Below are 26,347 nucleotides of genomic sequence, written 5' to 3'. Positions count from 1 at the left end.
AGAAAAAGAAAATTAAATCAACTGTGACTAAATATGACGTTTAAAAATGTTATGAGAGTAGCATGAGAACTTCATAACCTATCACTTAAATCAATCTACTCTTCTATTTTATTTTAGAACAATACATTTTAATACTCATGTTTTCTTATTTGTTTGCATTTTTCTTTTTGGTAAGCTCTCCTGTATTTTTTTTTGGATAAAACTTAAAAACAGGTATTTTAAACTTTAGTATTATTCAGTAATTAGAATTAAAATTCTACAATAACTCATGTAATGAATGTCCATATTAATAAGAGAATAACACTAAAACTCTAAAAACACATAAGGAACTTTAAGTTTTAGCCATTTTTTAAAGACAAATACTAACTAATATCCTACCTCCTAAGGACATTGGTTAAAAAATTTAAAATAGATATACTTTTATTAGGAAGCAAAAAATTATGTTGTCTATATGATTTTATTTACACTCTCCTATGATTTACACAATAAATACTTTTTTCTTTTAGTTTTGTATGGTTAGCAAGACCCTTTTTTAAAAACCATCTTTAGTTTTTGACAAACTTTGGACACTAAATTATTTGCGAGAGCAGTTTGAAACAGCAGAACCTAAAAAAATATACCGAATACATTTTTTTGTTTGTTTATGTTGTTATAATTTGATATAAATATCAGAATCATATGTGCAAAACAATATTTAAAAAGTACAAGAATTTAATAGGCAAGTTCACACCATCACCAAGAGTGAATTAGCATAAACTAGGAAAAAAAAATGTAATTAGGTAATGAGATACTGAATCACTGGTAGAAAAGAAAATCTTCAGTTGTCAATATGCGGTAAAAGAAAATTTAAGTGATTCTACACTACTCGACGTGCCATGAAGCTAATTGAACGAATTAAAAAAATGGTGTGGGATATAAATTTAACAGTCAAGAGAGAGGAGCACCAAGATCCTCGTCTACCTTACCCTCTTGACATCTCTTGAGAAGGTGTAGCTGATGTCTCAAGTGCAAAACCTGAAATGCAGAATTGTTTATAATAAGTTGAAGTTGAAGAATGAAGATAGAGGGGAATTAGCAGAATACAGTGCTGTCATGCAATGCAAAATAAATTTAAAAACAGATGAGATAACTACCTCTTCCTGAAGCAAAGTAGGAAGATTTTCAATTGAAACCAGACCGTGTATTTCTGTCAAAAGCTGCTCATCTGTGATGCCAGCCCATGTTGTAGATGGTAAGGACAGCAGAAGCACTGTTAGCACATCAGTGCTAGCTGGGTGCACCCTTATGTACTTACTTTTAGAGCAAATGCAACATAATTTCCCAGATGATGAAGGAATCAACACATCAACCCCTTGCTCAGTGTTACCATTTACCACAGTCCCCGAAACCATTGTTATTGGCTTGTCATCTTCGGCTTTCCAGCATTTCATACATGTCTCTCGACAGCAATACCCTGATGAGCTAGGTTTCCCCCCTAAAATTTCTGCTCCTTGGCAACAAACACTTGCAGCAATGAAAGGTAATGTGTCTCCATCACCTGATGCTTGTCTGCTGCAAGAACTTGCCAAAAAGGAAGCTACATGTTTGAAAAGCCCAGTCTCCTGCACCTGTTTCAATACCTCTTCCTGCATAACAAAAAAGTTACTATGAGATTATTGAGACCAAAATAGAATATACAATGCAGGAGAGAATTGTTACAAGGAGTGATTGGACATATTAAACCTTGATAGCAAGCCTTGCTTTCTCCTCTGCGCTTAAACTTGGACCACCATCCTCTCGCCTCCTGATCTCTGAAATCCACTTGATGAATTCTTCAAAATTAGATGGCAGTGATGCGACTATAATTGAAATAACCTGATGGATGTCTTTCGCATCCTCTGATTTTAACAGAAGAGGAGCATCGTCCATTAGGAATTTTGCAATATTAATCCAACTCTCATGTTTGCAGCTCTGCAAGATACATATAACCCGTACCAACATAAACAATGAAAAACACAAATGTGACAAACTACACAAACACACACAAGATACACCCAACCCATACCAATGCAAACAATGAAAAACACAAACATGACAGTGATGACACTCCACACACAAGCTCACGCGTGCAAACACATTGACGTCTTATATTCTCTTAATTTCAGAATTCATAGGATTGTTAAAATAAGAAGTGGAATGCATGAAATAAGATCCGAGTTAAAACACACACGGCCCAACCTACATAGTGCAAATTGACTTTCCAACCTTCTGTATGAGTGTACCACACATAAAGCATATCCAATTAAACCTCACTCAACTATTGCATTATCCTTATTAGCATTTCTAATTCAACTGACAGAGAACTATTGTGACAACATGAAAGTATCTGAATGGATATTTGCAAATAAAACATTGTAATCACAGGAATAAGAGGACAAACAAGGTATTTCCTCTATTCAGAAATGTAAATTGTACTCCACTTCACAGGAAAGATAATTGCTCACTAGAAGATAACATTAACTAGAAATAAATCAATATGCTCCTAAGAACAAGTTTACCATATCACAAAAACAGAGAATTTATAATGCACAACATTGAAGGAATCCATGCACCTAGTCACATACACACAAGTGCACAAATAAAGAAATTATCCAACAAGTTAATGCACACACCAACATTATTTACTACATCCTGAAATGTGAAATTCATTATTGAACAAAAAGAAAAATACCAGAGTGTAAAGCAATCCAGGTTCCCTGTGAGGCCTTGATACAAGCATGAACCTAAAGAGGGTAAAAAAGTTGAGCAAATCACTTAAACTATGTAAAAAAAAGAGAGAGAGAGATAGTGTTTAGTTTTCTTATTGCTTAACTTGGCCAGCTACAGTCCTAGCTACATAATTTCTTACTTGTTATGTATGAAAAACACTCAGTTCTTTGTGTTCACTGGCACCAACCCTTGACTATACTTGTTTGTGGTTGTTGATCTCAGGTTTCAGTAACATTCTAAAACAGTAGGCCATTAGAAAATAAGAAACTTTACCCCCTAGATTGTCCAGTATCCTCATCTACATAATTCATGCCTTCCCAAAGAAGTTTAAGTGGGATCCAATGAGGAGGATACTTAAATCGTGCAACGTCCAAAATAAGTGCCATGTCCCTTCGAACATGATACCCTCCGATAGGAGAAAAGTGACCAATTCCCGTCTGTCATGAAAACAAAGTCAAGTTTACACTTCAACCATCTAGAATTAAGCATATGCACCAAATGTGTCTACCAAAATAAATTAATCAGCTATCAAACTTTCATATTTCCTATTATGCCAAACTTCCACAAACCATAGCACATACTTGTTTGAGGGCAGCTCTGTGGTACGATGAGATTACGTAACAGTCATCGGACATCGAACACTTGATAACATATTTACGAAAATCATCGATGCTGCTATGGCTAGCATGAAAGGCTTCAACTTTTGCTCCGGCACAATGAGCTAAACACACAAGCTTCCCAAACGTGATGCCTCTAGCCTTGACCGTTTCTAGAGGCTCACAACAGTCCAACATAGATTCATCAAACCATCTCCAAGAACCTGCAGACGAATCACAGAACTCAGGACAATTGATTCAATGATTCAAGCTAAGATTCATAATTAATTACAGTGGTTAATTAGGTTAGTGATGGAAGCATGAATTGTTTGTACCTTTCCATTTTCTGCCAGGATCAATGGCAAGAGCATTGAGGACCATGGACAAGCTGGCGAGGCCGCAAAAGGCGGGCTCGGATTGCGTTTGGAAATAGGAAACCAACTTGTAGAAGCCTTCCATGGTTCCATTCTGAATGGATTCAAGAAATAGTTTCTGAAATTCAATCAAACAAAAAACACATTATACTATGTAACAAAGTAAAATGTTACCCATTTGCATTCATTCTCATACTATAGAGAGGTAGCTTACCTTGCCTTGTGAAGAAGCAAATTCGACGGCGGGGGGACAAGGAAGAAGGCGTCGATACAACCCCGCCGTCGCCATTGACAGTAACCACCGCAAAACCCTTTCCTAAACCTATTCAAACACAACACAACTCTTTTGCTTCAACCTCACGCACTTCTATGTTCTATCCATTTTTGTTACTGTCTTCGGTCATTCTTTCATGTTTTTATCAGTCAACCGTCAACCATTTTCTTTTTCAGTGATTGCAGAACTTCAACTTCATTATTGCCGACGCAGAAAAAAAAAGGAGAGAATCGAATACGTACTTTTATTTCGATACAAGAAAAAAATGATTTTTTTAAAACATTAATTAAAAATAGACAACTGATAACTAGTGTTTGAGATATGTGTAAACAAGCTAAAAATAATTTTTTTTATTGGGATACGTAAAATTATATTTTTTTTTATCATTTTAACAATGAATATTTTTTAATTCCTTAAAATATCTTAAGATACTTAAAAATAACCAATTAGAATTCTAATAATATTAATAAATAATTAAAATTTATTACTTGAGTTTTCATTGATTATAACTTTTTTTTAATAGTGTCTTAAGAGGATTTAAACTGAAAAAGGATTTTTTTTTTCTCATTTAGTCTTCATTTCTCTTATTATTAATAAAATAGAGATGATACACACATAATACAAAATATCACTTGTACAGTAAAAAAAGTATCATTTATTTCAAAAAAAGAAAAACATAATAATGAAAGAAATGAAAAAAAAAAAACAGAAACTCATCCATATGTATAATTTGGTTAAAGTAGCAATGTCAAACAACGTGGTGGTGTCTTCGGAGGTCAAGTAATAAGTTGAACACGTTTTGAGTTTGGTTGTTGGATTCTTACAAGTTACAATATCTAAGATATTTTTTTATTATACTTGTAGACTTTCAATAAAGTTCATATGAATAATAGAACATGATTGTCTTACACATTCTACAATTTTAGTTTTCTATGATTTTGAAGATGTTTAAACAAAAGATCAAAATGAAAACAAGTTAAGAATATGTTAATCGTCATTTCAGTATTTCTCTATTATACAACCATTGCATATATGCCGGATGTAGTACTAGTTGCATAGTCGTCATTTCAGTATTCTATATTTATCTATCCAATGTATAGTGTTTTTTTTTATGGATCAAATGTATAGTGTTTTTTTTAGAGGAATATGTTAAGTGTTAGAGTATTAGAGTATGCATAAAAGACAATTAAACTTATTTTTTGATTAATAGAAGCCTACAAAGATAAATTTAATAGAGTCCTAAACGATGAGAGAGATATAAAAATTAAAGTAAGTTTAATCATTATATCTATTCTTAATCCTTAATGTAAATGGAAGGATGCAGAGATAAATTATTAACTGTTAATTTGTGCTTATGTTCATAGACAGTATGTATTATCATTTTAAATAACACATTCAATACTTTAGACATGATGTCCCAAGGAACAAAAAGAGAAAAGTGACACTTAATCAGCTTTAGTTTCATATAGTAATGTACACTACTTAAAAAAGCAATGATCTACTAGACCTGATGTAAAAGGTGGGCTTGGCATTTTTATAATTATTTATGTTTTATAAAATATATTCTAAGACGGTTATTAAAAATTATCTTAGAATGTTATATGCAAAAATGAACAGAAACTTTGACTGCATACGCAAAACACAAATTAACAATATAGTAAAAACTCATTATTAACGAATAGAATGACATAAACGGTGACAGAGAAAGGTTCGAAGCATGCATGCACTACCTTGCCATCATCGGAGGCAAAATCAACTGCAGGAGGTGAAGGAAGGGATAGTTTATAAAACCCATTCATTTTTTCAGGGTTTGGTTATTGTAAGGTAATAATGGAAGAGCTGAGACATTTGCAATGGAGAGAAATATAGATAACGAAATATGAAATATTGGTTGCCTTCTAATTAGCTCTTTATTAGAGGCCAATGTCAATTATGGTCCACTGAATGTTCAAACATATTCTCAGAATCATTGATATATAATAATATATAAAACTTCTGTTAAAAAAATGTATATATATAAAGCATGCATGGAATTAAAATGACATTGATTTCTCAATCACAGCGTGTTGGTGATTTTATTTTATAAAAACTCACATAATAGTAAAACAAATAAAATATTTATCATTGAATGCAAAAAGTCAATTAAGGAGAACAACTCTTATTAACTTAATAAGGTAATAAAATCTGTATCTAAAAAAAAGCTAATTAATAAGATATGAATACCAGTTTCTTCAAAAAAAAAATCTGGATACCAGTGCTAAAAATAAAATAAAAAATATTTCTAGCTACATGAAGATAACAATCGATATTATTATTATTATTATTATTATTATTATTATTATTATTATTATTATTATTGTCTCGGTAATATTAATCAATAATTAAGTAAAATATTTAAATATCTTAGTAAGTTTGGATATTAATTTGAGATATCTATCCAAAGTTAACATTAATTTCTAATGGGGAGTTTTTTTAGAGGAATATGAGGGGGGTTGGGTCTAATGAAATGGACAAACATTTCATCTCTGGTGAAATTTTTTGTGGAGAGAAATGTTGAAATTTAATGTTTGGTCATTATGGAAAATTAAATTTAGAGGTGTTCAAAAAGAGAAAAGTTTTCACTTTTTTTTTTTAATTTTAAATTGAGAATCTATATTTTTCATGGATGATTTTTATAATTAAGTTTTCCCCTAAATTATTCACATATAGAGGTAAGAATCAAACTTTCTCAAACTAAAAATAAATTTTATTATAATAAATATAGGGTGTTATTCTTATTAGATTATTTAATATGATAAGTAATTAAAGTTTATAATAAAAATATCATGATATTCTTTGATTTCCAAAAAATTTATATAAATATTTTTAGTCATGATAGATTATTTTTAGCTATAAGAATATTTATGATTAACCAAATAGATTTTAGATATATTTTATTTATTCATATTTTTCATGATTCATAAAAATCATAATTTCAAGCATAATTTGTTTTCTTGTACCAAACACCTTCCTAATATACTATCATTGATTCTGGGACATAATTTTTTTTGTTGTACCATACTATCTCCTTAAGGTCATTAGCTGGATATTTAAAATAATCAAAATAACTTACACACATGATAATGACCAGAAACATACTATCATAGTAAAAAAAAAAATGTTTCTTGTACCATAATGCTGTAAAGAAAAAAGGAACATACTGAATATTAAATAAATAAAAAAACTACAAGAATTTAATACGAAACATCGTACTATCACAGAGTGAATTAGTATAAACTAGGGGAAAAAATGGAGTATTAAATCATTTGTAGAAAAGAAAACAATCTTCAGTTGTGAATACTCGAGGTGGAGCCGTGGAGGGAGTGGGGTCTACAGGGATAATGGCCGCCCAGTTTCTAAACTTTCATAGTATTATGTATAAAAATATTTCATGACCCATTTTTTTAAGGTTCTTTTTAATATTTTTTTATTAATATGTTTTATTTAAAAGTCAAAAGTGTCCTCATTTTTTTTTCTATTTGACAATTATATTTAATTTCTCATATTTTTATGGCTTTCGTAAGATCACAAACTTTTTTAAATGTTATTATTCTATTTTATGCTTAAGTTTCTTTTACTATATTTTTAATATATATATATTTTTAGCTGACAAAAAAACTATAATTCTAATATTTTTAATCCTGTATTTTTTTATCTTGCATGTTTTTTGATTATATTTTATAAATAAGAACTAAGGAAATAATAAAATACATAAAATAACTTTCTACCTTTCATAAAAATGACTAAATTATAAATAAATAAAAAGTTAGCTTTAGAACAAATAAAACAATTGGTTTCATTTAGTAATATTTTATTAGATTTATAATTTTTATTTTCGTTAATAAAAAATTTATACTTACTTAATTTATTTAAGTATTTATCATGTGTTATTCATTTAACCAAATATTTTCATATTTCATATGTGACTTGAGTATTATTTTTTTTGAAATATTTTAAATAACATACTTTGACTATAATAAAACTTTCTTATCGCTCAAATAAAAAATTTCCATTTTCTCCTTCTTTTAATTTACTACCAATCTTATATTAATTGTACTTGTTGATTATATCTCTCTTATTTTCAAGACAATTTATATATTTTTTTTTCTCATAAGAAAATATTATATATTAAATTTCTTATAAATATCATACGTGTAAAATTTTAAATATTTATTTTAGTTATGCTTTTTATATTGACCCCTTATATAAAATTTCTGTCTTCGCCCCTGACTCGATCGATACATAGGTAAATTGCCAATTTAGGTTCTATGCTACCCGAGGTGTTATATATAAAGCAAGTTGAACGTATTCCATGCTCCATAATATAAATTTACACTGTAAAGAAGCCCTGGCTCACTGACTTAGCCTTGAGATCAATGATTTAAAAATGAGGGAGATCATGATAAGAGAGAGGCGCACCAAGATCCTCATCTACCCTACTCTCTTGACATCTCTTGAGAAACTGTAGCTGACTTCTCACGTGCAGAACCTGAAATGCAAATTCGTTTATCATAAGTTTGAATTGAAGCTGAAGATAGAGTAGAAACAGCAGAAAACGATGCTGCCATGCAATGCAATTTTTATTTTTTTTTTAAAAAAACAAGAGATGAGAGATTACTACCTCTTCCTGTTACAGTACATAGCATATATGTCAGGTTCCATGTGTGGCCTTGATATAAGCATGAAACTGAAACATCATTTAAATGGTGCAACGAAAACAAAAACTTTTAAAGTTTTCTTATTCTTTAAATTGGTCAGTTAGAGTCCTAGCTACATAATTTCTTGTGTAAAAAAATCAGTCACTTCTTTGGTAGCAACCCTTGAGCATTGAACACTATGGACAAGCTAGCAAGGCCGCAAAAGGTAAGCTCAGATTGTGTTTGGAAATTGGAAACCTACCTGTAAAAGCCTTCCATGGTTCCATTCTGAATGGCTTGGCCAAAAAGTTGCTGACATTCAATCAACAAAAAAGTGAGTAAACTCATTCAATTTAGTTTTTCCTTCAACTCTAAGCTCTATATAGTAAATAGTGAAATATTACAAGAAAATTAAATTAATAGTTTATTGAATTAAAAAAAACGATAAAATTTCAGCAAAAAAAAAAGAATCAGTATAATGTTATCACGCCTACGTGACAAATCTTTTTTTATAATAATAATAATACATCTTCAAAAAAAAATTCGATCATTAGGTTATAATTTATATATGCTCCTACGAATATATAGCCTGACTTATTTCCTCCACTTGCAAAATATTCATTCATATTAGACATAATTCATTAATTAATTTTAGAGGCATAATTAACCTGTTAAGGTTTCCTAAATTTAGCACCTTCAATTCAAGATTGATTTTTTTTCCTTTCAATTATTCTCATTGCCACGCCTGAAATCTCGATCAGCTTCTGGTTTTGCTTGAAGGGGGAAACCAACAAACAAACTATTGCCGTAGAATTAACGAAAGTAAAAATAGATGTGCTTTTAAACACAAATGGTTTGATGCATATTCATCCCTTTTCTCATCATAGAATCTTCCACGACACTTTGTTGTCAAAACCTGCCTCAAGTTTTTGAACAACTCTTCTATTTCAGCAAATGACATAAAATCACTAGACCAAGAGTTAAAATATACCCCTTAATTATCCTCATTGATGATTTCTTCATGGAACTATTATTCAAGTCAACAATGAATTCCTTTCCAATTAAATGTTGAATTCTTATCTTCCGGGTTTTAGTGAAGCCTAAGAAAAGCTTTTATATTGCTATTGTGAAGAGAATTCGAACTCATAAGATTTGTTTAACATGTCCAACAACAACAAGGTGAAGGGCCTCCTTAAAGGCCTAAGATTCATCTCTCAGATATTCGGTACGTGGCATTCAATTATTGTGTTTCTAACGAGTTATTTTATCTATTTCTATCCTCAAATATAAAGTTGTAGAAAGACTATGTTGATTAATTAAAAGAATACAACTCATACACTTCGCAGATACTGATGAAAAAGACTCGGAAATTCAGATTAGCAATCCCACAGATGTAAAGCATGTGGCGCATTTAGGTTCTGGTTCCTCTGAAAATGATCCCAGCTGGGTAATTCTCTATTTTCCCAAAAAATTTAACTGTTAATTATCATTAATTAACATATTCAAACTTGTGGAACATCAATTACTTACTTAAATTAAATTGGTTTTATTAACCAATGTGTTTAAAATATTTGTGTAAATACTTGTATTCAAACTTGCGTGTAAATTTCGCATCATTTTAAAAAAACCATTGGAGCATTATTTCACTTGTTTCAGATGAACGAGTTTGAATCTGTCCCATGGAATTCATCTGCACCCCAAAATCTTAATGGAGACATTCATAGCAAAAGATCCGATAATTCAGTCCAAAGGACCTCTCACGGTACATGCTACATATAATATTGTGCTTCCACTTTTGAGTTAACATTCAAAATATATCCTTCAGCCATTTAAATGGCAAACTAAGACCTTGTTTAATTTTGATGAATGGGTGAATGAGAAGTAATTAATAGTTATAAATAAACGAATGATATAGCTAAAAAAGTACTCATACACTAATTATTTACCAATCTAAGAAGTTAGTGTGACCTTTCATAAATTTTTTTTAGTTGAAACATGCATACATTAAAAAAAAAAAGGTTAAATGACCCTCATACTTTTAATGAACGTGGATTCATTTCACCTTGAAGTCACTAAAATCTCGCTTAGTAGACAATCTTTCTCATGAAGATGTGGTGACACTCAAAGGCTAGTTAAGTAGTTACAATCAGATAAAATCATAAAACTGCTTACAGTTTAAACGTGCTCAAGTAATTCTCTAAATGAGTTTTAATGTCTTCGATTCTATACTATATATTGGGTGGCTTGTTATATATATTTAAATCTAGTTGTTATAAATGTTCCTGTGCAGATTCAATGGAAAGAGGTTCAAGGTCAGGGCATAGTCAAAGTGAAGAGAAGGACTCACGTGAGTTTCCGAAATCATCCAAGCGGCAAACGAAATCAATGGGAAACATAAGAGAGTCTCATGCAAAGGAAAAGTCAGACCGGCCAAGGCCACCTAAAAAGTCATCCAAACCTAATTCACACCCAAATGATCCATGCAATGGGGACACAGATTCACTCGAACAACAACAACAAGGGAGTGATTTGTCACCTAAAAAATCTCGCCCCAAGATGTCAAAAGATGGTTCCAATGTTGGTAGTGGCTCATCCAAATCCAGATCAAAACCCCATCATCATCATCATCATCATCATTCTAAGGACTCAAACTCCAATATTAAAGAAGTCCATGCTAGACACAGTTCTAAGTCCAGGACCAAACACGGGTCCTTTGAAGAAGATGCACAAACTAGGAACAAACACGGGTCCTTTGAAGAGGAAGAAGGACAATTTCAAAGACGTTCTACTGAAAATATACTGAAAAGTTACCCAAATTAGAGGAGTTTTGTTTTTATATACTAGTCTTGCGTAGTTAATATTTATTGAAATTACAACACTATATAATTCTCCCCTCCTCTCCTCAAATTCTATTGCATCTATATACGTCAATTATTGATGATTGATGTACAGATATTTTTACACGCAGTTGCTGTGACTAATGTACTAAATTATTGATGTCTCGAGAATCAATAAAGTAATTACATGCTTATGTAATTCTCATTCAAGAAAAAAAATGCTTTCTTTCTATTTTTTTAGTAAAAAAGTTTAGATAAGACATACCCTAGACTTCTAAACTTTTTATATTAATTTATATTAGAAGACATATCCTACTGTAAAATCATAAAGTGCATGAATAAATTGATGTGGATATATTTTATCCTAGTAGTGTTGGATTCAAGTTCTAATGAATATGTAATTATATTACATATAAATTTTATTATTCATAATAATCATACTAAGATGGAATATAATTGTCTTAAGCAAAAAATAGTTGTGATATAAAAAAATCATTTTGTAAGGCTAAGAAAAATTACCTACTATAAAAAAGATTTATAGTAAAATTCATATCATTTATCAAATAAAAAAATTAATAATTAATTAAAATGAAGTTATTATTACCAGTTAGAATGAGCAAAAGACTCAACCACATGTATCAACACCTTATATTATATGTTTTCTTTTACATTTTTAGACTAGTGTTGATAACTCATTTGATTACTCTTAAATGCTAGTTGATGGGACTTCAATCCTTCATAGCCTAAAACTTCTTGCACTTTCAATGTTGTTTCTTGCACTTCTCATTGCATTATAGAATAGACTTTTCAGAATGCAATCAAAAGTGGACGAAGCAACAGTTGAAGGGGATTAATATGAAGGGTCTTCCATTAATCCCATGCAACGAACATTTTGATTTATATATAAAAAAAAAAATGATTGTTGAAATCACCTTCCGTTTGCATAAATAACAGAACTAATCTTGTGTAAAATGAAATTAGATTATTTCAATAATCAATGATAAGCATACTCGATTATAATCAAAAGTTTTTGTTTGGATAAGCTTGCTGAAAAAAGTGTTTAAAAATCATTAATTTCATTTGGATGGAATAAAAAATCAACTTTTACAAAGTAAAAGAGTATACAAATAGTTTAAATAAAAAATAAGCTGTCGAAAAATAATCATAAATTACAATTTTTTATATTCTTAAAAAACAACTTATTTCTTAGAAGGAAAAAAAGCTTTCTACAAATTTCATCTAATTAATCTCCTCGACAATCAACTTATTTTATAGATAATTTTTTTCTTCTTCATAAAAACGGCTGAAATTTGGGATTATAATTTTTTTCAAACATTTATTTTAGTTTACCCAAAAAAAACTTTTAGTATAACAAAAACATATAAATATTTTTTTTATTAATCAGTATCCTTAAGATATTAATTAAAGATTATGAGCTAAAAAAAGAAAAAAATATTTATTATAGAAATTATAAAAAAAAACTATAAATAGTGTAATTTTGTGCATTCCAATCAAAACATTTTTCTTTTTAGTTAGTTGATCCGCATTTTGCTTTTTTTTTTTAATTAGACAAGTCAACTATTATGCTTAAATACGGGAACCAAGACTACGCGGTTTCTATTAACTAAAATCTTTAAAAATATATATATACAGTGGAATCGAATGAGAAAGTATATATATTAAGAAAAAACGTAAATATTAGGATTAACAACCTACGAGGATCTTTCTTCTCTCCACCATCGTTGTGTAGTGCGTGTCTCTCCGTAAATTGCCTTCGACTGTGACAACACACCGATCGCCATGAACATCTTCACCAAGAAACCCACGGCCAAAGGTTCTTCTTCTTCTTCTCCTTCCCAATCCGATATCGCTTTCTCTCTCACCTAATTATAATAATTCAAATAGCGTCACGTTTGGGTTGCGTTCGTTTCCGATCAATTGAATTTTCATGTTTTGGTTTGACAATTTTATTATTTCGTGCAGAGGCTCTCCGTGATAGTAAACGACAAATGACAAACGCCACTAGAGGTAGTGTAGTGTTTCAATCAATCTCATAAACCCTTTGATCGATCAATTTTACCTTTGAATTTCGTGTGATTGGAATATGTTAGAGGTGTGAGTTTTCCACTTATGTGATGTAATAATATGTTCCCTTATTTCAGGAATAGAAAAGGAAATTGGAGCTCTACAATTGGAAGTATGTTATATTATAGTTACTTAACGAGTGAATGTGATTATTTTCTTGAGTCTCAACTTTTGATGGTATATTATAATAATATGGCCTATTTCTTGGTGTAATTAGGAAAAAAAGCTTGTTGCTGAGATAAAGAGAACTGCTAAGACGGGAAATGAGGTTTCATCTCCTTTTCATGCTCATTGTCAAGGTTTTAGAAAATGGTCCGCCATCGTGATTTTTGATGATGCAACGTCAAGGTTTTTTGGGCATCAGGGACTGCAATTTTTTTGCATTATTGTAAAACGTGACGAAACTTCAACCACGACCACAATTTAAAACCTTGCTCATAAGCGTAGGTTTCTTTTATGTATTTGTTCACAGGCATTGATTTCTAAAATGGATGTTTTGTTTGTCATTGATTTCTCAGGCAGCAACTAAAATTCTAGCTCGCCAGTTGATCAGGCTTAGACAACAAATTGCTAATCTTCAAGGTAGTCGAGCTCAGATGAGAGGCATAGCAACTCACACACAGGTAAGTTGTCGATGAAGCCGTTGTTTTTTGTGGTGTGTTTATTTGTCTTCTTTTGCTACTTGTGTTTAAGCAGGTACATGCTTTATCTGCTCTGTCTTAGCTATGTTTGTCATTTGATGCAGGCCATGCATGCACATTCTTCTGTTGCTGTTGGCTTGAAAGGTGCTACTAAGGCAATGGTAGCTATGAATAAGGTCACACATTCAATCTTACATTTTAAATATACATGTCCATACAATATATTTGTTCCTGGTCCATAAGAGCACTATTTTGTTAGGTTTTATCTATGATGCATAGATATGATGTGCATTGAATATGATACACTTCCAATATTAGTGATACAGCTATTTTTAGAGTATATAGGATATGATACAAGCAGGATACATATCTAGATGTGTATAAAAAGCATGAAACTTAATATAGAGTTCCAAGCAAAGCCAAATTAATAGCATACTTCTTCAACATTACTGAATAATAGTTATGAATTGTTGTCATCATAAATCATTGCCTATTGCCTACAAAAACAATCCGTATCAATCTCATTCGCATATAATGCATCATTCAGTAAAAGGACAACTTCCATTTAAGGTTCCTCAAGAAACAATGCTTTCAATGTGTCTATCATATACGTACTTCTATGTCTAAGGTCTGGCTGCATTAGATTTTCATAACTTTTCTTGAAAGCTTAGATATTAATATATTCAACGTTGTGGAGAAACTCAGAAAAAGTGCTCTATCAGGAAACAGCAGTGATAACAGCAGTTCTTCTAACTTCCTACGAAATAAACAAAACATTGACATTGAAGTCTTTAAACAAATCACTATACCATTTTTTATTCTTTTCTCCTTGAACTAAATTAGAATATTCATTGCAGCAAATGGAACCAGCAAAGCAAGCTAAAATTATACAAGACTTCCAGAAACAATCAGCACAGATGGATATGACTGTAAGAGGATGTTTTGGTTTACTAATTTTTCAAGTTAGAATAACAGGAACCGGTGTTTTGTTTCAACTACTTGCAGACTTTAATGGTATATAATTTTATGAGCAGACTGAAATGATGTCAGATGCCATAGATGATGCCTTGGATAATGATGAAGCTAAAGAGGAGACTGAAGAGCTGACAAACCAGGTACTCTTTCTATTGCCTTTTATTGCAATGTTTACAGGGCTTTTTACTTGATTAATTTTTTAAATAGTTAAAGACTTTTATTATATTTGACATGGCATTTATTTCACATAAAGTTGTTTACTAGGAGGAGTAACAAATGTATCTTGTATTACAATCCATAACAAATGTCTTGTTCTTTGGGATTTCTTTGGAAATTACAAAAAGAAACTGATGGCAATTTGACTTAACCTCTTTTCTTTTCTTGCAGGTGCTCGATGAAATTGGTGTAGATGTTGCCTCACAGGTAGGAATAAGCTGTCATTAATCTCTGCACACTGCACTCCTCTCATCTATCATATCATAATGCTTTTGATCAACCTAATTTGTGTCCTATTTGAACTCTTTGGCAGTTATCAGCAGCTCCCAAAGGGAGAGTCGCAACAAAGAATGCTGAAAATGTTAGCAGGTATCTTCTGTCTAACTGTCTCTTTTTTGAAGAATTTAATTTGGATCCTTGTGTCTATTTGCATGAATATTGAATACTGTGAAAAACAACCCACGGGGAGGGGGTGAATTGCTACAAGGTCCCTAAGGACTACCTCCTAAGGAGGAAAACCTGTGGATATATATATACAATAAAAATAATTAAAACTTCTTTAACTACTTGGTTTTCTTTTGTAAGTTTAATTGACCTTGTAAATTTGATGCCACTGCAGCTCGGGCATTGACGAACTTGAGAAGCGTTTGGCAGCTCTTAGAAACCCATAAATTTTGCATGGGATTGTGATTCTGGAACTCAAAAGTTTTAAACTGAAATTCTTTCCTGAAGTATGTTTTCTTGGGATTTCACAAGTTGAGTGTGTATATACAATCTTGAAATTATTATGTATGAATAATGATATATTAAAATTTCTGAGATGGCTATTTACTTGTAGAAGTTGTCGTTGGGGATATAAGGAAAAACGTTAGTTTGACTCTATTTGTAAGTGAATTGCCAAGTCGGTTAATGTTGTGGCTGGCCGAAGAAAGCTTTTACTTATAGGTGCAGGTGCTTGTTAGGAATGAAATTAGGCAACACGGGAGAATGATAGTAGATTGAACATGTGTGGATTCGTTGATTCTCTGGAAGGGAAATGCCAAACTTAGTTAATTGCTCATGTAGACCTTGCATCATCAAGAATTGATTTCAGAAACTACAAAGACTTTAACGTAAATAAATTAACCAAAATTTGGAATATCCATTTATGAAAAAATAAAATACAAGCATTCTCTAGTGTCTTAGTTTAAACTTTGCTGTCGTATAAATATATTATTGAGGAACAACTGGCCAATTAACTTGTTACTCGGTTAAACCAAAAAACTTTGAATTACTACTTATTTCATTCGCGATGGGGAGGGCCAAATTGATCCTAATTGTAAATTTCTCGCCAAGCAATACTAGATATGTTTCACTTTCATTTATAGTTAGATACCATTAACTAAACAAGTTTTTAACTGAAAGGTGTTTTTAAAAAATTGTAGTAATTACGTACTTTTTAACGAATCTGTTTTTTTTTTAGTTTTTCGAAAATTAAAAATAGCTTACAGAAGATGAAAAATATATGGGTGAAATGTGTCAAGTATAGTTATAGTTTTTCGGTTTCTCATTTATGGAAATGGGAACTACATGATACATTTCATCAAACGGAGACGATTACTTTATTAGAAACTAAAACTGAGTTTTTAAAATCAAATAATTATTCTGTAACCTTTTGAAAATCAACTAATCTTAATCATTCATTCAATGACCAATATTTTATCTTGCTCACATAAAATAACCCTCATTAAATATATCCCCTTGGCTTAAAAAAATACTTATATATATATAGACACACACACACACTAGCCAAACACTTGAGATTTTAAAGCCAACCCACCACCATACCTGGTTATATGGTTCTGAGTAGGCAAATATATCCGCCATGCGACTATAGGCTGCAGGAGAAATGAATAACGGAAGATCTCAAACCGCTCTTGTAGCTTGAGACCAATTTCTAACATCAATAATTCCACTCATAACAAGGGAAACATAGAGGCAGTGTTGGGTCTCAATGCGAAAAAACAATAACAATTGTATCATAAACTACAACTCTACTTTCATCTATTTTGATTTATAGAAAAGAAAACAAGTTTTTTCTAGTAAAAAGGAGAGGACCCCTGGTTGAGTTCTCAGGAGCATGTTTTAGGAACATGATACAACATCCGAGAAATCTTTCTTCAGAAGGCATATCTATGAGGGGGCAGAAAATAGTCCACCTTGGTCCATAATTTGGTAACAGGAAGTGAAGTTGATTATGACATCATGGCTCATGGCAATTCAATAATATACATGAACATGATTCCATAATGCTCGAGATCGATAGTTCTTGGATAAACAGGTGCATTAGAATTTAGAAAATGTCTGTGACAAATTGAAACTGGATATACTTGTTACTTCCTGATGGAGAGGAGCTCAAAACTCCGCAGAGGATCATCGCGGTTGCCTCTGGTGGATCCAGAGCGCATGTAAGTTGGTTGTTTTGTCTCATACATAGGTTGAATATTTCTATGTGAGGCAGATGATCGATTTCCACTTGAAGTTAGCCGGCCAGTACGACTGTCAGTATGATCACCAGAGGAACTTGGCCTAGTTGACGATGAGATTATGGGTCTTCTTGAACTGCTGCCATATCGAGATGAATTGCGTCCTTTCTCTTGATCACGGTACTTAAGACACAAGATAAAAACAAAGTTAAGAACACATGAGTAGAAAGCATACTCATCAAATGTGTACAGTAGAGATCTAATAACACACTTAAATCTCATTGGACTAATAAATTGAGCCAGTAAATTTCTAATTAACATTTGTGGCAAAATAAAGACACAGCACCTACCTACTTAAAAACAAAGTTGTTATCTAAAACTAAAATATTCAGCTCAATTGCTCCAATCAAAATTTAAGGACTAAAGGTAAACAAACCAAAGTCATTTTCTAATTGGCAACTTTCACCATTTCTTCCATGACATAAGTACTCCACAACCATAAAACTCCAGCCATAAAAATTGATACCAAACGATTGCATGCAACATCTTCACAATGTCTTAAAAACAATAGAGAAATCTTCATGTGATGAATAACGGAATCTTGTTTAGAAAACAATATTTACCACATCCTTGTGTACCGCTACTTCCTCAAAACTCCTATGTTTGGAGTGATCACCACGAGGACTAGGACTTGTTGGGTTCCTCCGGGAGAAAGCTTCAACAGCACCAGAGAATTTTTCTCGAATCTCTTTCCCAACTGAAATAAGCAATTGAATGACCAAGGAGCATACAAAAATAAATTTGAGAAAAACACAGTAGTTTGACCATTATTGACATGAGCAATGCAAACGATAAAGATAGTTGACCTGATACTTTTTCTGGCTTTTGTACAGATGGTCCTGCATGCATAGCTGCCTTGCCACTTTCATGCTGTTATTAAAACAATTATATTATAGTAAGTGACCTCAACTAGAAAGCAAAATCCAAACAAACATGATACAAAAGTACTAACCCGTCCTCTAGAGCTGCTGCCACCAATCTGCGGATACTTCAATATAGTCCAATCAAAAACGTAGTCAAATTGATAGCCTGCACTAACAATGTCCAGATTAATTTGCAACCGTTTAACATACTAGATTTCCATCAAAATATACAGAATGATAATATCCAATGTAGACATCTTGTGTATCAGACCTTCTCGGATAAATAAATCTCGAAAAAGCCTCTTTAAATATGAATAATCAGGCTTGTCTTCAAACCGCAACGTTCGGCAGTAGTTAAAATACGATACAAATTCTGAGGGATATGACTTGCAGAGCACCTGTTATACAGGCACAAAATTAAGAATTGAAATACAAGAGGAAAGGTAAAGGGAAAAATGTGCAAGTTATGCCAATTGTTGAATGCAAAGAATATACGACTTAAGACTTAAAATGTGAAAATCACCCGGAGAATTTAGTTAATAGCAGAATCCAATATTAGTATATAAGTAAATCTAGTTTAATGCACAAGAGAAACATGCAGTTCATTTTGCTCACAAGTATTCACATTCAAAGTCAACAACATCTATGTATCATACATTCAGGTCTAGCTTGTCTTCTAAACCTCTATGTATCATACATTCAGGTCCAACTGCAGATCAGACCAGTCAACAACATCCAACCAAATTCAAAGCATCAAACACTAGATCCAGCAGGAATATCAAATTTATCCAAAAGCCACACTGACTCGACTAGTAATTATACCTCTATTGAAGTTGACATTTTCTTCTCACTGATTTTATCATATTTTTGTTTTTTGGTGCCAGCCTTTAGTCCCTGCCAAGGAAGACTGGAAAAAAAGTAGTACAACGGAAAGAGATAGTGAGAACAACATTTTTTGATAAACTACAGTAAGAATAATATTATAAATATCCAAGTCTAGTGCGGGGTAAAGTAAATGTGACTATCAAGTATCTGACCTTCCTCTTAAGAAGTACATGAGCACATAACCAAGAGATTCCAAATCATCCCTTCTGCTTTGTTCTGCCAGCAAAATAAAGTAAAATTGGGAAAAGAAAGAATTATAATTTTCTAATTATTGCTTGTAAACACAAAACAGAATGAGCCACCACAAGTTCACAACAAATTACTCACCAATTCCAAGATGAGTGTTGACACTTGCATACCGAGCTGTGCCTGTAAGGTTCTTGTTTTCCCTATGTGCAAGAAAGACAACATTTCATAACAAAATAAATGTAAATTTTACAAACAAACTAAGAAATAGAACTATATTACTATAGTGAAAATTAAAGTGAAAGAGGAATTTTGCAGAGCTATGCATGGTTGCAAACACAATCACATTCACAGTATTTGACAGTGATCCCAATTAATATTATCATTAATCATTATAGTGAGAGTGAATGACACCAATACTACCTACATTTAGGTAAAGATTATCCACTTGAAAAATGGCTGAATACCTATAGAAGTGATGTAAGGTAAATGCTTAAATACAAGGAAGACATGCAATTAATAAGGCAAGGTTGTTTTTCCCTGAAGTGTTGTTTATCATTTTATATACTACACCCTAATATCCTGAAATAATGATGACAGAATTTACCTGTATGGTATGTGCCTATGAGTCTGAAGATCCCTATATTTTTTTGCAAGGCCATAGTCAATGATGTACACCTGAAATGAGATACCCAGCATGATATGAACATAGTTAAAAGAACTGGAATTTGCATGATCAAATAGAACGGTTCAATTCAGAATCTATCAATCATTTATTTTAGTGGCACCAAAGAAAAAGATTATGCTGAAATAGAATGCAAGGCAACAAGATAGCAAAATCATTCATTGAATTGATAAGAGCCAGAAGAAATGTGTGATGACTCAATGATGCTCAATCACTTTGTATGAACGCCTTGTGAGTTTCAAAGGTGTAGAAGTGGCCATGGCATGCCAAAACCTGAGGCAGGATGAGGTGCGAGGTGCCACCTTATGGTTTGTTGTAGAAAATGACTCCTAAACCTCCACTTAATTACTCTTAAGTCTTAACCAATTAGTTACAAAAACAGGACAAAATAAAATAACCACTGGTTTCTCACAGTTTTTCAAATGACTGCTGCATTTTTCTTGGGTTCTTTTCTCATCCTAGTGAAGATAAACATTCCGCTCCTTTTTTTTATCCTAAGCCCAAATTCTAAGACATCATCAAACATGTCACCACTACACCCTACTATCTTGGGTATCCGAACTTGGTTGGTTAAAAGTGCTTTTGAACCTCCCCAAAGATTTGATATCAAGATTGGATCAGATCAATCATCAAGAATTTGGTGTATAACAAACAAGATGCTGCAACTTCCCATAAGTGGTGCATAGCACATTTTCACAGCAGCTGATAACAACGTGCCTGCAATGTACTCAAAACTGGACGCAAACTAACTTAAGACTAGCTAAAGTGGAAAGATAAACACAAGCAATGTTATTAACAGCATGTTTGTAAACAATTCTACAAGAAAATATTTATACATGAGATGCTAAAGTGGAAAGATATAGCATCTACACAACTCATGTCTTGCTAATTTTTATTTTTATTTTGCCAGTGTAATGTTTTCCATGAAAAATAAGATTCTACAAGAGAAAATGAAGAATTTAAGGAGATGAGAACAAGGTATCAACCAGGAAAAGAAAATGCAGGCAAAACCAAAGCAGAGACAAAATTAGCAATAGCCAATAGACAAAATTATGACTTCTCTTGTATCTAGGAAGAATAATTTGGTTCTGTTGGAGGTACATACTTTAGTGGTCTTGCACTATTTGAATTCCAAAATGTGCTTTAACATCATGACTAAGAGTATTATTAAAATGATGAAATAACCACCAAAATTTTCCAAAACAAAAAGGGGAAGAAGAAAGAAAGCATTTTCAACAAAATAACATACCTGGTTTGCTTTACGTCCTAGGCCCATTAAAAAATTGTCTGGCTTAATGTCACGGTGAAGGAAACCTCTAGAATGCATATATTCAACTCTGTTAATCTGAACAACAATATTAAGCCAGTAAAACATTAGTATCACTATTTAAGGTACTTTGCTTAAATAATTCCCACATTGACTTACTAATTGATCAGCAAGCATTAACACTGTCTTCAATGTTAACTTCCGGTTACAATAATTGAACAAATCTTCCAGACTTGGTCCAAGAAGATCAATTGCCATGACATTGTAGTCTCCCTCTACTCCAAACCACTTGAGATGAGGAATCCCCGCTTCAATAATGAACCAAATTGCATTACTCAAAAGGAGACATATTAATTGTTTTCTAACACCTTTTCAGTCTTACATTACTTCGAGGGAATAGCTTGAGACTAATGGTTTTGGTTTCATTACAAGAAGATTCAGAACATCAATTAAGCTATTCTCCAGACTCCAGAAGATAGAGCAAACACATACACACAATGATTGAGAAACAATTTAATATGAAATTTTAGCAAGAGGTATTAGCTAATACATTTAGAACCCAAAATGGTAAAAAGAAATAGAGACCTAGACTTACTTCCTCCTTGAAGAAGCATATACAATTTTGACTCATAGAGAAGCTGGGGATGCTTGGTCTTCACAGGTTCCTGAAATTTTACAGGGAGAGGACGAGAGGGTTAAGAACAAAAACAGAGAATATAATGAGCAGACTAACATCATTAACTGATATAAAAAATTTCAAAACACAACAAAAGAAAGAATATGACGAACAATCTAAGATAAACTGCAGCATAACAATGTGAACTAAAGTATGCATCCATAACGAGATAATGTAGCATTTCCCATGCCACTGCAATCCATAAGTATTGCTCAGTAAAAGTGTAAGAAAAAAATGTTATTTCCTCTGTTACTCCAACGATAATAAACTATCTCTCAAATCAAGTGTCACGTATCCTTAATGGAACTCTCATAACCTTGATAAAAATATAGGAGACTTCATCTGAAGTGACAATATCTACAAAATGGAATTCTAAAGCACTCCAATGGGTGCAAGACATATATATTATGGTCTAATAACCATGTTCCACGGATTAAATCAAGGTGATTACTGATGAGTTCACAAATGCACATATTAGACACATGAAATCAGAAACAGGAACACATCAATGGATCAATTAACTAATTAATCATTTTGCCCCATCCAGACATAAAAGAGGGTTAAAAACTTGAAGATAACTTAACATACCAGCTTGACAGCCACCTCCTCTCCAGTTTGTATATTAACAGCTGACAAAGAGAATATAAATAAAAATATGCTATAAACCATATAACAATCTATGAAAATGCTGCAAAAGGAAGATTACAATTACTATAAGACAGGAAAAGGGGGGAACGAAACATGAACATTACACACCTATATAAAGCTCCCCAAAAGACCCACTCCCGATTTTCCTTCCCAGTTTAAACTTCCCACCAATAACATGATCCATCATCACAGACATTCAATCCACCCACACCCAGTAACTACAGAGAGTCTTTTCTGCTCAGATTTGTTCCCAATTTCACCACCAAATTTTGTGCCCAAAGGGGTCCAGCAGGTCAAAATTTCCAACCTTTATTGGAGAATCCACTCAAATCCAATGGGATTTCCCAATCTATTCATCCGATTAGCCGCAAAAAGGGGAATAAGGAAACAAATCCAGGATAAGGACCAAATCAAAAAAAGAAAAAGATGCTAAATTTACAAAATCCGTAACAACCGCAACAATGAAGATAAAATCTTGTTATTCAGAATACACACAATCTTCTCCAGCTACATTACTTATCAACACACGAACCAGAATCAATCACCCCAGAGCACGGATTGAAGCCCTAATTTGCAGAGAACATGACAGCATTGACCCAGAACACAAAATGCAAATAGGTATCAGCGACAACACAAAAAAACTGAATCTTTTTATTATAAAAAAACAAAAAGAGAAAAAACAAGAGGAGGAGATTGAGGAGGCTGTGCTGAACCAGGTAGGAACAAGAGTAATTCCACAAATCAAAAAGTATGGACTTTGGAGAGAGAGAGAAGAATAATGAGAAAAGGAAAAGCTGGCAAGAGATTTTAGTAATCGTTGGTGTGTTTTGGTTGTATTTAAAATTAATTTTTCATTTAAATTATTCTTTACTTTTTTATCTTCGTCTTTTGTTCTTTTTTTTTTTCAGTGAAACTGTGCTCGAAAAAGAAAATTTGTAGATCATGACAGGACAAGGGGTTAACCGGTACCTTCTCTGCCTGTCCCTCGCCCATTGGTAGTCAAACTGTTTCAGGGAAATCTCTTTTCTTTTCTTCCTTTTTTTATTACTTTTTTTTTTTACTGAATTTACTTGTATTACTTACGTGATTACTTATTTTTCCAGCACCAAACACCTAAATTAATTAAAGTTGTTTTAATTTAATTAAAGATTTCTAGTTTGAATGGTAAATACACTTCCTATTTAAGGTTATCCATGATTTAGATAAAAAAAAATTACTTATTTTACTTTATATTCATTTTAATTTTAAACAATCCAATATAAAACATAAATTACTTCTAATGATAAAAAAAATAAACAATAATATCTTAAAATAAGTAACTCAATCTTATTCTTTTAATTATGGTTAAATTAATTTAATCAATAGTAATTAAATACATATTTTTTAATTTAGTATGATATTTTAAAATTATAAGAAATTAAAATATAAAAAATTTGTAAATTAATGTAAATGAATAAATTATATATTTTATAAACTAATAATCAGGAAATAATGTATATTAATATATTACATTAGTGCTTTTATTGAAATTTAAAATAGTTTAGATTAAATAAAAAACAAAAATTGAAAAATATTGATTTTTTGCACTGATTTGAAAAAAATAGATTGATCTGACCATTTTTTTTTTACCGACTCTAAAATAAAGTGTTTTTTTAGTTAACAAATCAACCAATTTATGTACCCAAAAAAATCAACAATTTTTTTGTCGGACCGATTAAACTAATCAATTCGATCCAATTTTAAAGACTGATTTAAATCTCTGAAGAAGAAGAAAAATCACATAGTGTAGTCGGCCCGTAACATTATTCACAATTTGACTTTTATGCAATTTGATTTTTATAGCTGTGTACGGAGACTGAATATTCATCCTCGTGGATTCATAACTTTTATATATAATTATTAAAAGATGAATTAAAAACAATTTCACATATATGAGTTGATTTATAAAAAAAAGTATAATTCATCATATTTAAGAATTAAAAATTTAACTTCTCTTTTTAGCATGAAACTCTTGATATTTAAAAATTATATTTGATTTCAGTAATGAGGGAATTAAGATAACTTATTTAAGGAATAATATTATCCTTTTTAGTTATATAGAACTTTGAAATTATTTATCGGATTAGTTTTTACGTCAATAAAACTAAATTTCTTCCCAAATAATGTCGGATTATTTTGGTAAAATGATTTTTCATTTGGACGTGCCCGTGTAGATATGGGATATATTAATTAAGTAAAAGCAATAATTGTAAGACGAAAAAAGGTCATATAGAGAGGAACGTGCGATCAATTATAAATCCTATTATTGTTCCACTCAAGAAAAGCTAGATAGCAATTAATGAATTGGCAAACAAAAACACAATGATGAAGGTTTTTTACCATTATTATAGAGTGCACGATTGCAATCAATTAATAAAATTTTCTTTTTGACCCGTTTATAATGAAGAAATGCTTTGCATATTGTATGAGTATTTTTAAATTTAAGTAAAAATTAAATAATAAATTAAAAAAATTCTTAATCTTTAGTTCATCAGAAAAAAAAATTAACTAATTTAAAATTCGATCGGAAGATAAATAAAATTTAATAAAAAATTATTTATATCAATAATCAAACTTAAATATTATCCAAATAATTAAACTTTAACATCAAATAAATATAAACAGTTGAAATATCATGGGAAAAATAATCAAATATGAATGTAAACAAAAAGAAAATAAAAGGAAGTAATTTGGGATCTGTTATGGATTGGGGCACTGGGCTTATGGACCAACCCACGTAGAAAACGATGTTGGCCGAAAGTAAATTACCTTTAAGAAGTAGACATTGATTAATGTCAATGGCTAACTATAGGATACTTAAAATATAATCGTGAGAGTAAATCACATCACAGCCTAAAACAAAATTACTCTGTTGCTAAACCCAAGTAGAGAATATGCTAATGCCAATATACGATGTAGAAAATATGCTAGAATCACTATTTGAAATTTTGAAATTTGCCTAGAAGATGAGTGACTAATAAAAGCCAATCATTTTCATATTAATGAGGCTAAATGATTCAAGACTTTATTAATACTGGCTTAACATTTGAGCTATGTAGCAAAACTGAAGTACACAACAAGGAGAGGGACATCTTGAATTGTCTTCACGAGTAGAAACAACTACCAATATATAATTATTATTTTTAATGAT

General features: G+C 31.5%; 4 protein-coding genes across 6 annotated transcripts; 2 read left to right on the top strand and 2 right to left on the bottom strand.

The window, feature by feature from the left end:
- Window positions 1–715: 715 nt before the first annotated feature.
- On the bottom strand, window positions 716–4,216 carry LOC114398368 (glutathione gamma-glutamylcysteinyltransferase 1-like). Of its 2 annotated transcripts, none has more exons than XM_028360557.1 (8): window positions 3,938–4,216; window positions 3,680–3,836; window positions 3,330–3,568; window positions 3,022–3,185; window positions 2,711–2,762; window positions 1,723–1,950; window positions 1,134–1,625; window positions 716–1,014 (listed from the first exon to the last, which is right to left on the bottom strand). In XM_028360557.1, exons 2-8 carry the CDS (start codon window positions 3,801–3,803, stop codon window positions 928–930), a joined length of 1,386 nt encoding a protein of 461 aa, XP_028216358.1. In that variant the 5' UTR covers window positions 3,804–3,836; window positions 3,938–4,216; the 3' UTR covers window positions 716–927. The 2 variants fall into 2 exon arrangements, with proteins under 2 accessions (XP_028216358.1, XP_028216357.1); XM_028360556.1 differs by having other exon boundaries at window positions 3,933–4,215.
- Window positions 4,217–9,829: 5,613 nt separating this feature from the next.
- LOC114398849 (CRIB domain-containing protein RIC7-like) lies at window positions 9,830–11,488 on the top strand. Its single transcript, XM_028360967.1, has 4 exons — window positions 9,830–9,893; window positions 10,015–10,115; window positions 10,325–10,430; window positions 10,959–11,488. The coding sequence occupies exons 1-4, from the start codon at window positions 9,830–9,832 to the stop codon at window positions 11,486–11,488; spliced, it is 801 nt and encodes a 266-aa protein (XP_028216768.1).
- A 1,691-nt stretch (window positions 11,489–13,179) lies between these two features.
- On the top strand, window positions 13,180–16,482 carry LOC114398245 (vacuolar protein sorting-associated protein 2 homolog 3-like). The gene is made up of 11 exons (XM_028360424.1): window positions 13,180–13,339; window positions 13,489–13,533; window positions 13,668–13,702; window positions 13,808–13,858; window positions 14,109–14,213; window positions 14,336–14,407; window positions 15,089–15,160; window positions 15,266–15,346; window positions 15,594–15,629; window positions 15,736–15,791; window positions 16,042–16,482. Exons 1-11 carry the CDS (start codon window positions 13,306–13,308, stop codon window positions 16,091–16,093), a joined length of 639 nt encoding a protein of 212 aa, XP_028216225.1. The 5' UTR covers window positions 13,180–13,305; the 3' UTR covers window positions 16,094–16,482.
- An 831-nt stretch (window positions 16,483–17,313) lies between these two features.
- On the bottom strand, window positions 17,314–23,964 carry LOC114398244 (casein kinase 1-like protein 6). 2 transcript variants are annotated; one of them, XM_028360422.1, is made up of 15 exons: window positions 23,612–23,964; window positions 23,266–23,506; window positions 23,098–23,138; window positions 22,429–22,498; window positions 21,993–22,141; window positions 21,816–21,911; window positions 20,489–20,559; window positions 20,023–20,084; window positions 19,848–19,911; window positions 19,633–19,717; window positions 19,082–19,208; window positions 18,900–18,976; window positions 18,754–18,817; window positions 18,511–18,644; window positions 17,314–18,070 (listed from the first exon to the last, which is right to left on the bottom strand). In XM_028360422.1, the coding sequence occupies exons 2-15, from the start codon at window positions 23,351–23,353 to the stop codon at window positions 17,795–17,797; spliced, it is 1,404 nt and encodes a 467-aa protein (XP_028216223.1). In that variant the 5' UTR covers window positions 23,354–23,506; window positions 23,612–23,964; the 3' UTR covers window positions 17,314–17,794. The 2 variants fall into 2 exon arrangements, with proteins under 2 accessions (XP_028216223.1, XP_028216224.1); XM_028360423.1 differs by lacking the exon at window positions 23,098–23,138 and having other exon boundaries at window positions 23,266–23,963.
- Between the last annotated feature and the right edge of the window lie 2,383 nt (window positions 23,965–26,347).

The sequence above is a fragment of the Glycine soja genome, chromosome 19 (assembly GCF_004193775.1).
Source record: "Glycine soja cultivar W05 chromosome 19, ASM419377v2, whole genome shotgun sequence".
Classification (NCBI taxonomy): domain Eukaryota; kingdom Viridiplantae; phylum Streptophyta; class Magnoliopsida; order Fabales; family Fabaceae; genus Glycine; species Glycine soja.
This window is presented reverse-complemented; position numbering and strand designations above follow the sequence as displayed.